The 13328-nt window shown below is 35.3% G+C and overlaps 1 protein-coding gene across 1 annotated transcript in view; it reads right to left on the bottom strand.

Moving 5' to 3' along the window:
- Window positions 1–5079: 5079 nt before the first annotated feature.
- Window positions 5080–13328, bottom strand: part of LOC107570645 (WW domain-containing oxidoreductase-like) — a 39928-nt gene continuing 31679 nt past the window's right edge. Inside the window, exons 5-6 of the mRNA XM_016256896.1 lie at window positions 5196–5302; window positions 5080–5085 (exon numbers count right to left, since the gene is read on the bottom strand). Coding sequence (XP_016112382.1) covers window positions 5080–5085; window positions 5196–5302 — 113 coding nt within the window. The remainder of the gene's footprint in view (window positions 5086–5195; window positions 5303–13328) is intronic.

Consider the following 13328-nt stretch of genomic DNA (forward strand, 5'->3'; position numbering starts at 1 on the left):
TACTGTTATTTAATGTTTAATTTATGTTTGAATAAATCCATCAAGTTTTCATCAAGACAGCCACCATTATGTTTATATTCTTTTAAAAACTAAGTAGAAATATTATTATGTAATTGTAACTATTATTTAAAAAATCTTAAATTTTAGTCAATTCAGTCAATTAAAAAAAAAAAAAGTAAATTTTAACCTTCAATATTATAGTAATGTAGTACCAACTGACTCTCATGTATATTTTGCAGCATTAGTTGAGATTTTTAGTTGCACTGTACCTGATATATATCCAAAAGAATCTATATTGAATCAAATTGGTAATCGAATCGAAAGCTTGTGAATGAGAATCGAATTGAATCGTGAAATTTGTGTCAAAACCCAGCCCTAGTTCTTAAGTTATTGCAGCGTTAACAAATGGAGCGCTACTGTTAAGACCTATTCACACAAAGATCAAGAACTATAAAGAAGACTATAATTATAACAATATTAGCATCCACACCAACCTTTTGTCATCTGTCACTTAAAATTTGTGTGGATTCTGATTTTTTTTTTCATTAGCTGGAAAAAAAAAACTGTTCTGAGAGTGACTCCAAAGCTAACGTTCTTCTGTGTTGATATCGTTAGAGTTGTAGTGTTGACTTCCTTATTCTCATAAGAATGGAATTATTATTAAAACTTCATTTTAATATTCAATCAAGTTAATTTTCAAGTGATTAAAATGACAAAATTAGATCAAATATACTCCAGTAGCTTTAGTAATGATACTGAAATGAAACCAGCCCCAAGACAACACCTTGAGGCACCTCTATGACAGAGAACAAAAATTACTATTCTAAAGACATTTACACTGTGAAAAATTATTTTATAATTCTGCATTTCTCTTTTTCCAGTAAAAAAAATAATTAAAAAACTAATTCTTTTAAAAATCATTTACTTGAAAAGCAAAATCTTTATAAGATATCTTCTCAGAAAATATACCGTATTGACCCGAATATAAGACGATGTTTTTTATTTGGAAATACATCTGAAAAAACACGGTCGTCTTATATTCAGGGTCTAGACTTTGACATGTCAATAATACACCTACAACAATAGGTGGCGCCAAATACGCATAAAACAAGTGTGTCATGAAATACGTAATGTAATGCGTGTTGTAAAGATTGTGAGTAAAAACAAAGGAAAAAGAAAACCTTACAGCTGCATGAGTCGTGACTGTCACGTTAGCCTGATGGGACCAAACTCCCTTTCTAATTTTAAAACGTAAGACAGTACCCAGATTTGAAGACTACAGTAAGATTGAACTTCTACTGTTAATAAGATTTTGGTAGGCTATTATTAGATGGATAGCCTAAATGTCCTAATTCATGTTTTTTTTTTTGGTATATCAAAAATTGTATTTTTTTTTTATGTGATTGTTGGTACATTTTACCAGTTTTTACCATACTTTCAAAACTAAAATTAAAATGGGAAAAATATGCAATATGAAAATAAGACAAAATGTGTTCTACTGAGAAAAAACAAGATATGGTTTTTAAAAAGCCTTTTTCCAAAAGGTACATCTGGGAAAAGGGGGGTCGTCTTATATTCGGGCCAATACAGTATCTTGAATTAAGTTTAGTTTTCTCATTAGCAAATTATTATTATTTTGTATTATGCATAAGCCTCACAAAATGTTTTGATCTTCTGTTTGGTTATTGATATAGCTGTGGTGTAGACTTCCCTATTCTCGTAGAATTAGAATGATTATTAAAACTTTATAGTTCTCGTTATAGTTATCATCTTTGTTGTGAACAGGCCTTATGAAGTTTGCACCATCTAAACAATCAGTTTGCATCATTAAACAAAATTATTATTCACTTAGCTAAAAATATGCTGGGATTTTAACTAACAAAACTATGACTATAACAAGAAAAGTAAAAATGTAACACTGCACTCTACTGAAACTACACATAAAATCATTTAAATCAAATTAAAATGTATTATTTTACTTAATGTTTACAGTATCACAGCGTTAAAGTAGCAACATCAGGGTTTCTGCAGGACTTTTAAGCTCAAATTTAAGACTTTAAGACCTTTTTTAAGACCTGCAATAAAATTAATACCATATGAGCGGGGTAGGGCAATGTCTATAGTACCATATTAAACTGTAAAATTACTGTAAAAAGCATAATTTACAGTTCAGATACAAGTTCTCATAAAAACAAAGTTTTAGAAAATGATAAACTTTACATTTCAGCCTTGAAACCATTGTTAAGAAAATGGATGAGTCAAAAGTAAATCATTTAAATCAAATTAAAATGTATTATTTTACTTAATGTTTACAGTATCACAGCGTTAAAGTAGCAACATCAGGGTTTCTGCAGGACTTTTAAGCTCAAATTTAAGACTTTAAGACCTTTAAGACCTGCACAAATAAAATTAATACCATATGAGCGGGGTAGGGCAATGTCTATAGTACCATATTAAACTGTAAAATTACTGTAAAAAGCATAATTTACAGTTCAGATACAAGTTCTCATAAAAACAAAGTTTTAGAAAATGATAAACTTTACATTTCAGCCTTGAAACCATTGTTAAGAAAATGGATGAGTCAAAAGTATTAATATATTAATTTAAACAATTATCAATAAATTATTATATCAATTTAATAACAAATTAGGGGTGTGCGATACTGACAAAAAAAATGACATTTCGATCATTTTCTTGGATTTTATCGATAACGATAATTAGACGATATTTTGCTGAGTGTGTTATTGTGCTGATATCTTAAGGACTACCGTGGACAGCTGACTCCTGAATTTTTTTATATTCTTCATCTTCTGTGTGGTGGTCAGTTCACAGCAGTGATATAAATTAATAATTTCCAACTAGTTTTATGGTCATTTTTACCTTTAAGACATTTTTTCTAAAAGTGTGCACCATCTTTTGAGTCAAATTCTTGCATTTGGGTTGTTACCATGCAAATTAAATCAGTATCAACTAAATTAATCTTTGCAATGCAGAGGAAACATAGAAGCTGCATTAGAAGTGTCATTTAGATGCATTTACACACCGTTTAATGCAGCTCTGAGGGACATTAAATACTTTAACCTGCAGTTACAAATGCATAAATAATGTTTTGATATTTTAAACATAAAACATTGAAAATGGATGTTTAAAATTATTTAAAAAATGAAAAGGTACCTTAAATGTGAAATTAGAACCACCAGTAGGTGGCAGCAAGTCACGGTTAATAAGTGAGTCATTGTGTTTGAAGTGAGTCATTGTGTTTGAACTAAATCATTTAAACGGGTGATTCATTCAGGAACAAAACAGCGTCCTGTTGCTCAGAGACGCAAAACAGCGCTGTGGCTGTTTGAAATGATTTTTGTTGGAGAAATAACGTAAGTCTCTTAATATTAACTACTTGTTTACTGTTACTTGTTAACTGTAGTATAAAATCAGTATCACATTTGTAATCATGCTTACTTTTGGAGAAAAAAACGGTGATATCTTCGTGTGATATTAACTATATCCAAATCATTTAAACGGGTGATTCATTCAAAACAGAACAAAACAGGAACAAAACAGCTTGTTGCTCAGAGACGCAAAACAGCGCTGTGGCTGTTTGAAATGATTTTTGTTGGAGAAATAACGTAAGTCTCTTAATATTAACTACTTGTTTACTGTTACTTGTTAACTGTAGTATAAAATCAGTATCACATTTGTAATCATGCTTACTTTTGGAGAAAAAAATATTAGTGTGATAGTGTGATATTAATTATATCAAATGATTTAAATATATAAATTTTCTTAAATTATGTGATAATTATAAATTAATTTTAATAGACTGATTCATGCAGTGAAAGAACACATTCTAAATGTGCACGAGCACTAGTCTAACCAACTAGACTTCATCACCTAATGTATGCGTGCACTCTGTAGGTGTGTTTTGTGTTTGCTTTTCACGATATACTCATAATATCAAATTGCACATCGTTAAAACAACAATTACGATATTATCGCAGACCATACATATAACACACCCCTATGTTTTTATAATGTCTTCTTATCGATCCACCAGTTCACATTTAAAGCTCTGCGTGTTTGCAGGGTGAAAACATGGGTCGATTTTCGCATTGGTCTGAACTCTGAAAAAAACAACAGTTTTATTGAAAATGCTCATTCACTCTCTGCCAGCAGGTGGAGCGTTTTGTAGAAATATAAATGTTTCCCCGGTAATGGCAGAACACAAAGCACCGGACTTTGAACCTGCAGCGCTTGTGTTTATTCAATGAAATCAAAGCCTTCTGAAGTTTAATCGTCACATTCAGCCATATCGCAATTCTGGTCTTTCCGTCCCCAAATTTAAGACCTCTTGAAATCATAATTAAGACTTTCTTGTACAATTTAAGACTTTTTAAGGCCTTAAATTTGATACAACTAAATTTAAGTCTTTTTAAGACCCTGCGTAAACCCTGAACATGCTAATATCAGAATCTATTGTTAGTCAAGTCTTAAGTGTGCAATTTGTTAGCAGTGCTTTTTGTGTGGAATGCAAACAGTTGCTACCTATGAATAACATTTCAGATCAGATCATATGAGGTTACATTCAATTAGGATGCTGCCTCAGTAGGCAGCTGACTTTGTGAGATGCAGACAGTGAGGCAGCTCACTAGGACTTGGAAGAGTGCTAATGACTTAAAGCTGTACCTAATTGTGTGACTCATGAGAGGGCAGAGATGCCAGCTACACAAAACAACTTATGAAACGTAAAGGTCACACGGGATGACGTCCCACTGCAGAAGGAGTCAGTGTGTGTGTGTGTGTGTGTGTGTGTGTGTGTGTGTGTGTGTGTTTACTCACCCATTCTTCTGTGATCAGACTCACTGCTTTAATGGCACGACTTTGATTTCGGCACGCTAAGATCACATGTGCACCATGAAGAGCAAAAGATCGGGCGGTCTCAAAACCTGCAGATAGGGTGTGGGTGGGTAGAAAAGGGATTGTGGAAAAGAGAAATAAAATGATTGTCATGAACAAGTCACTTGACTTCGTACTGCTCTTGCTGTTATTTGCGCCAGCTGAATCCAAGCAAATGGATGGGATCTATATCTTGGAATAATTTTCCATCAGATATAAAGCCAAAGGCTCTTGTACAAGATCCTCAATGAAGTCCATTTTCAAGTGACAAAAATGATCAAATTAAAGCAGTGTTTACTCACCCATTCTTCTGTGATCAGACTCACTGCTTTAATGGCACGACTTTGATTTCGGCACGCTAAGATCACATGTGCACCATGAAGAGCAAAAGATCGGGCGGTCTCAAAACCTGCAGATAGGGTGTGGGTGGGTAGAAAAGGGATTGTGGAAAAGAGAAATAAAATGATTGTCATGAACAAGTCATTTGACTTCGTACTGCTCTTGCTGTTATTTGCGGCAGCTGAATCCAAGCAAATGGATGGGATCTATATCTTGGAATAATTTTCCATCAGATATAAAGCCAAAGGCTCTTGTACAAGATCCTCAATGAAGTCCATTTTCAAGTGACAAAAATGATCAAATTAAAGCACAGAAACTCCAATAGCTTCAGTAATGATAGTGAAATGAAACCAGACCCAGGACAACACCTTGAGGCACCTCTATGACAGAAAAGAAAAATGTCTATCATAAAGACATTTACACTGATAAAATATTTTTTATAAATCTGTATTTGACTTTTCCCAATTTAAAAAAATCTAAATATATAAAATGTATTTACTCGTAAAGCAGGAGACTTTTGAGATTTTAAGTTTGATTTCAGACATTAATAGTCTTCTACAAGAGCAGCATTTTTTTTACCTAAATTAAGGATGTTTAGCAGAAGTTCTAGATATAAAAGGGCAGACAATTATGGCCAGAAACATATTTTAGAAAAACACGGATGTTTGCCCAATGCAATTCCACTGAACATGTGTTCTTAAGTTATTGCAGCATTAACAAATGGAGTGCTACTGTTAAGACCCATTCACACCAAAATCAAGAACTATAAAGATGACTATAATTATAACTATATTAGCATCCACAGCACCTTTTTATCATCTGCCACTTTAAATTTGTGTGGATTCTGATTAGTTTTATTTTTAATTTTTTTCATTAGCTGAAAAAAAAAAAAATTGTTCTGAGAGTGACTCCAAAGCTTTCGTACTTCTGTGTTGATATCGTTAGAGTTGTAGTGTAGACTTCGGTATTCTCATAAGATTGGAATGATTTACTTGAAAAGCAAAACCGTGTAAGATTATGACTTATTCTAAAAAAAATACTGTAACTTAAATTGTTTTTTTACCTCATTAGCAAATTATCATTCTTCTCTCTTGAAACATAAGCCTCACCAAATGCTTAGATTTATATTCTAAATGAAAAAAAATATAGGGGTAAATAAATATATACTCTCTGAAAACAGGTCTTAATATCATAAACAATCATAATTTTGCTTTGTCTTTTTTTTTTTTTTTGCTTGTACTGGAAAACAACTTCTTTGCAAAACCCATGATCTTAAAGCACTTATGTGATACTATGCTCCAACATAAAGCGTTAGAGATATTTTGGCCTCAATTAGAAATTGCTCTGATGGTTGCCTCACATCAGTTTCTCAAATTAATTTTCAAAATCACCACCCTAAATGGGTCAGTCAAACCCGAAAGGTAGAAACAATGATCTAAATATACGAGGTATGGGAAGGCAGAAACAAAACATTTGCTGCACTGAAAAAGGTTATATTTAGGGGGGACTTGGGGTATTGTTTTGGCTGGTTTTGCTGACCTGCCATTTTGCATTGTGCCTTGATTACACCAAGTGTGTTTAAAGTTTCTTTTAAGCTGGCATCAGCACTTTATTACCCGGAGTGGGCACCAGTCATAAAAGGTACACATGTCTTAGAATAGATACTGCGAGAAAAAGCCTCAAGTTTGCAGGTCTGACATTAATAATCAAGTTTTAAAAAATCAGAGGGAATTTTAGATGGGGCGAATGGTCTATTTTGCCATCATACGAGGGACACAAAGGTCAAACCTCTAAATTTGCAGCGTCCCACAACACCAGGGTGAAGGAAACTGCTGTCCTGTCGACAAGACATTTGAGCTTTGTGGCTTTTTTTAACCCATAATCCTCATATGCATGTTTGTCTTTCTGCTGGCCGCATTTGCTCATTAAAACCGGAGTTTAATTACAGCAAACTGTCTGAAAACGCTAACAGATATGGTCTCTCTTTGCAAGCTACTTTTGTCGTAATCTCCTATTAATGTAAACCAGACACAAAGACAGAAATAAATTGGCCTTTGCGCTTTTCCCTTGACACTCGGGAGCTCAAACGTTCGTCTAAGTGTGGCAGCAGGCAGCAGGTGGACTAAATGTGCTGCGTCGTCGCATGGCTGTTCCCACGTGCAGCGGCGCTTTACTGGCTGGCCTGCCTGCTCTCTCTGACTGTGAAATAACCCTTGGCCATTCTGCTTGTAAAACATATTACACTGTCATGGTTCAGAAAAGACTTGACAGGCCAACACGGCTCAAACAGAGAGGCATCACTCCATCGCTCTGTTAACCCTCTCCAATGCTGGGAATTATGGATATCAGTGGATCTGAAAGTTGACAGCTGTCACTGATTGTGAGTTTTTTTCACTTCACTTTTTCCGCTGAAGTTCACTCATGATGGCAGGCCTGTCCCATTCATTCCCAAAGTGATCCAACAATTATTTTTAAATGAGTTTGGCCCTTTTTATTTTTATGCACAGGAAAGGAGTGTGAATCTCATAAAACCTGAACATTTATGGCTTATATTTCACTCCAAAATTAAAATAAATAAGAAATCATATTTTGCATAAAGACAACAAAGCTTATTTTTAGGACCATTATTACGACCTGAGTTTTTTCACATTGTGACATACATAAATATTTTTTTCCCCATGTATTAAAGTAAATATTTCTACAGTTCTATAAATACTTCTAATAGAAAAACATTCTATTTTTGCTTTGTCTTTGTTAAATTTGACTTGTGCGCTTCTATAGAAATAAATCAGAACTATAGAGAAATTTACTGTGATAAAGGAAAAATATTAAATGTAATAATTTTCATGTATTACAGTAAGCCTAAATATTACTACAGTAATGTGATTTACTTATTTATTATGAATAAGCATAGGAAATGGCATCAGTATATTATTTACTGTGACTTTCTTTGTCTTCTTAAATTTGATTTGCATGCTTTTATAATAGATAAAAAAAAATTTTGCAGTTAAATATTGTTAAGTATATTAATACATCATGATAGCATCTATAATGTCTTTAATACTGTTTTGTTTTAAGGTATACGTGTGTGTGTGTGTGTGTGTGTATATATATATATATATATATATGCATGCATTTTATTAATTTATTTGTTCATTTATGTAAAAACAGAATTTAACAAGACAAAGCAACTCACTGTAACTGCATATGCTATTCTTCATTAATTAATTCATTAAACTATAAAACGATAGTAATACTGTGATGTAGGAAAGATATTACATTACTGTCATGACAATAAAACGAAAAATAATTGAGAATAAATAAATATACTCAAAAGAACAAAAAAAATGGAAGCTTTAAAGTAATTTGGAGATGAAAATGTGCTCAAATATTGTATTACAAAAAATCTTAATGCTACTAAAAATAGGCTTTATTTTCATCATGGAAATTACTATTTAAAAATAAAAAAACTCTTCTGATTTTGAAGTGGAATGTGACCCGGCATGTCTTCCTGAGATTCACCCAGGAAATTAAAGAGGGAATGTGATCGGAAATGCACTTCATACGAGTTTTCCAACACACATACATATGTAAATACCCTTGATTGATAGTCTGGCCTTCCTCTTCTATGCAAACTAACCGAGTTTGACAGTGTGCCGGCATGATTCTGAGCCACAGACAGTCGGGACGATAGCGTGGATTAAAATGCACTTTAATTAGATTATGTTTTAATCTGATTTTCATTAAAAGCTAACTAGGAGGCCTAATTGTGAGGAGACAGCTAAGGAGTATTACCCATTAAAACTCAAAATTGGAGTAGGATAAGAACTCCTCTTTGACAAATCAAGCATGGAATTCAATTTTATGACACCTTATTAGGAGTAATGGAGAACGCTGTGTGTATCTGCACAAGGGGCTTCCTTCCCGAGAAACAGACACCAAAATACAAACAGACTGTAAATACAATACAAAGAAAATACAAACTGTGAGAATTTAAATGCTTTTCCTGCCAGCAAACCACCAAACAAAATACAGATTTACTAGCAAATCCATAATATGACAATTAAGCACTCCGCTTTCATCGCCGAATTAATGAAAAAAGTGTCGCATTAGCGTTGATCAAAAGAGCAACTCGCAGTCACCTTGTAAAAATAGTGGTTGTTCAGCTTGAAGTGTGAATTAATCAACACTGTGGTTTTTTGTAATAGAGAACAAATTAGAACATGTTTAATGACAACAGCAACCGCCATGTATTACTTATGGAAAATAAGAGGGGCTTGACATTAATGTGGACGTAATGACTCTGCTTGTTCATCAAAGAGAGGCAGAGAGACCCTGCAGCTTTGGGGGAGAAATCCAGCTAAATTAGCATGACATTGCATTGAAAGATGGCTGTCAGACAGTTATATGATCACTGCCTTTGAATTTTACTGATGCTTGGTTAGCCAAGCATTCTGTTCCTCGAACTGAGGGTCGGAGATCTGAACAAACCCTCTAACCTTAAGGATCACGCTTCGGAGCATAACACATTGTGTAGATGCCATGAAGACGGGATGTTGCAGAGATGACCTCTGGGTCAGTTGATGGTTTTATTGTTTTTCTGCAGTTCTTCTGCAGGTCACATCCTGGTCTCTAGTGGACATGTGCATTTTCCAAGATAGGGGCAATAATCCAAGATAAACACAAAGAGTGGACAGATTAACGCTCTAATTAGCCCACATGATTCTCGATGATTTTCTTTTTCATCACTCGGACTTATGCCCTCCATTGTTGTTTTATGGATTTTTCTGCTTTATTAGACAGATTTACAGTGCAGAATGCACATCAAATTATTCAGAACAGAAAAAATAGGGAGAAAGTGGGATTTGCATATGTTGCAGACCAGAACCGAACCAGAATCATCCACATGAGCACCACAGCTCAAAATTTCAAGAACACACTGGCCAACCAATGCACCATTGCTCTGTCCTACACTAGATACTAGTAATATACCGCATCTAAAATATAGTATCTCCTCAGCGTTTAATGCAATATGTGGCTATATAAATATCAAAATATTATTACATAAATGTATTATATTTTTATAACAACAACACCACACATTAAAAAAAGTGTGCATTTATTAATGTGGTTAATTGTTCATCAGAGAAGCATTGCTGTTTTATGGCTTACTCTGCTTTATTAGACAGATTTATAGTGAAAAACATGCACCAAATTGCTGAGGAAAGAGAAAAAAGAGGGAGCAAGTGGGATTGTGAAATGTTGCAGGCCAGAATTGAACGTGAATCATCTCAGCTCAAAATTTAAGGAACACATGTGCCAACTACTGTGCTATTGCTCTGCCCTGTATATCTTAATGAATTAGAGAACACAAAGAAATGCAGCCTTGTGCACATACTTGTAAATATATTGTGCATTGTTGCTAAAGTAGGTGTCCTAAGTTCGAATCCAGCTCATTTTATTTACCAATTTTTAAAGAAACACTATGGTTCAATCAAAGCATTGCTCTATTTGGTTGATAGATCCGACTTGACAATTTCTGGCTCAACATATTTGTGGGTTTGAGGCGGGGCTACCAGTTTATCTGACCAATGGCAGATGGGGGAAGTATTCAGCAAAAGTCTTTTTTTCTTTTTTTTTTTTTATTCCATTTGATGATGCGACAGCTATACATTTACAACGTGAGGACAAGAAAATGTTGGAAAGAGTAGCTATGTCTCATTTTGAAGGCTGTGCCCTCCAGAAGTCACATTAGTTGTCATATTTCAGAAAATGAACTACTAAGATATGGACTGAGGCATAAATTGTTGTCATTTCTTTCTTTTCAATATAATGCTTACTTTTCTAAAATGACGCAGCCTCAATGAAATATGCAGCTGACCAATGCGAACTCCAGAGGGCACAGCCTGCAGAAAGAGACACCGCAAGTGACGGGGAAATGGAATATGTTGCAGACTGGACTCGAACCTGAATCATCCACATGAGCACCACAGCTCATAATATGAAATTTGAAGAAAATTTAAAATAAAAAAAAAAACAGCGAATGACATGGCCTGGCAGGGAACGCACATATTTCTGAATATATTGCACAGTGGTGCTAAAGCAGGTTACCAAATTCCAATTTAGCTAACGTTATTTCCAAATACCACTTCTTGAAAACACTTACATCGGAAGCATTGCTGTGTGATTTGACTAATCCGACTTGCTGACTTCTGGCTCAACATATTTGTGAGTTTGGGGTGGAGCTACCAGTTTATCTGACCAATGGCAGGCCTAATGACCATATACGGTCATGAAGCATCTAAGGGGGCGGAGCCAGAGAGCAGCAGGTGAGGTGAAACATATATTTTGGGGTTAAAACGGGGAGTGTGGTGCTTCCGTCAGTGTGCAGGGAGCGTTAATTTCCACCATTAATAACCCCCCATCTTCATTTGGGATTGGGGGAGACGTTGTCACGGCCCAAAGTGAAATGTATGGTCTGTAATTACAGCAGTCTGAGGAGCAGAGTTCCACCTGAGCAGCCTCACGCCGTTCTATTACCCCCGTTGCTTTTGCCCCCGGCTGCCCTTTGCCGCCCTTCCTTCACGTACTCCGTCTTTGACCCCCAAGTGGCCTCGGCTAAATCCCAACGTCATTTTTCATCATGCCGCAGGTTTTGCAATGGTCACACCGTCCCCGTGTGGCAACCCCTCACGCCAGCCTCCTGGCTCAGCCCCGATAGCCGTTTATTCCAACAGTGCCATTGTTAAAGAGAGAGAGAGCAAAGAGTCATCATGCAACTTTAATATCTCCGCTCTTGGAAAAATAGTAAAAGCGAAGTGATCCATAAACCACTTGAGTTCACATTCAGGCCCTCCTGACCATTTTAAAAAGCCTCCCTCCTTTAAAAGCCAGTAAAAGGCCTTAAACATATATATGCATTCTGACCGCTCATCCGGGTGGTATTGAGATCGTAATCATTATCGAACCTTTTATCCCCAGTTGTAATTTTCTTGCATGTTACATCAGTTTTTTCCGTGCTTTGTGAATTTCATCCAAGGTTAATAATGCTCAATAATTTGACTAACCAACCATACCTGGTGTTCATTACGGAGCCGATAAACAGATTCATCAAAAACGGACATGAAATGCACATTAAAAGCCTCAGATTCTATTTCCTCTGACTCTCAATATCAATAACAGGCTCCACAGGCACACAACGGATTAAAGAGCAACTAAAATAAAAAGAAAGAACCTAAAGTTTTTGTCTTGTTCTTGTACTTACGTAATTGTGGGAAAGTTTCAAACATATCATTCTTGTCCTAGATTGTGTCCTGAATATTAATTTTATATAAAAACATACAAACAACGTAACCTATAAATATGAACATTTACAATTGTTATATTAGATACTTAACAGATACTTAAATAGATATTTAACAAAATTAATTATATTTCATACAACTACATTTTCAAATTTTTTGGTAAATGTGCTTAATTTGTTCATTAACAAACGAAACAACCTCTTATATTATTTTTGGTTCATTCAAAAGTGCTACACACCATGACAATCACAACCAATCAGAATATATTTCATGTTAAATGTTCAGTTACGCGAAGATTTTAGACCAATGATATTTCAAAGAGATTGGAGATATATAATTACTGCTAAAATAAGCAAATATGCAAGTCAGATTTGCTGTTCATTTGATGCACAAGGGTTTTTATTATAGTATGGAGCTTATAATATGACAAAACGTCTCGGTTACGTATGGTAACCCTCGTTCCCTGAAGGAGGGAACGGAGACGTCACGTCGGATGACCGACGAAATTGGGATCTCGCTTAGAGAGACCAATCCACTTCGAGTGTAAACTAAACGAGCCAATGCACATTGGCATGCGATTATTGCATCCAGCTGCTGCTGATCACAGCGTGAGTATAAGTAGGCAGCAGATGCAGCGCATATTCAGGTTTTCGCTGAGGAGCCGAGCCGGTGACCCGGCCGCTCAGCGGTGGTACAGGAGCTGTGGCGACGGGACGTGACGCCTCCATTCCCTCCTTCAGGGAACGAGGGTTACCATACGTAACCGAGACGTTCCCTTTCAGTCGGTCACTC

Source organism: Sinocyclocheilus grahami, unplaced genomic scaffold (genome assembly GCF_001515645.1).
Source record: "Sinocyclocheilus grahami isolate Dianchi unplaced genomic scaffold, SAMN03320097.WGS_v1.1 scaffold1487.1, whole genome shotgun sequence".
Lineage (NCBI taxonomy): Eukaryota > Metazoa > Chordata > Actinopteri > Cypriniformes > Cyprinidae > Sinocyclocheilus > Sinocyclocheilus grahami.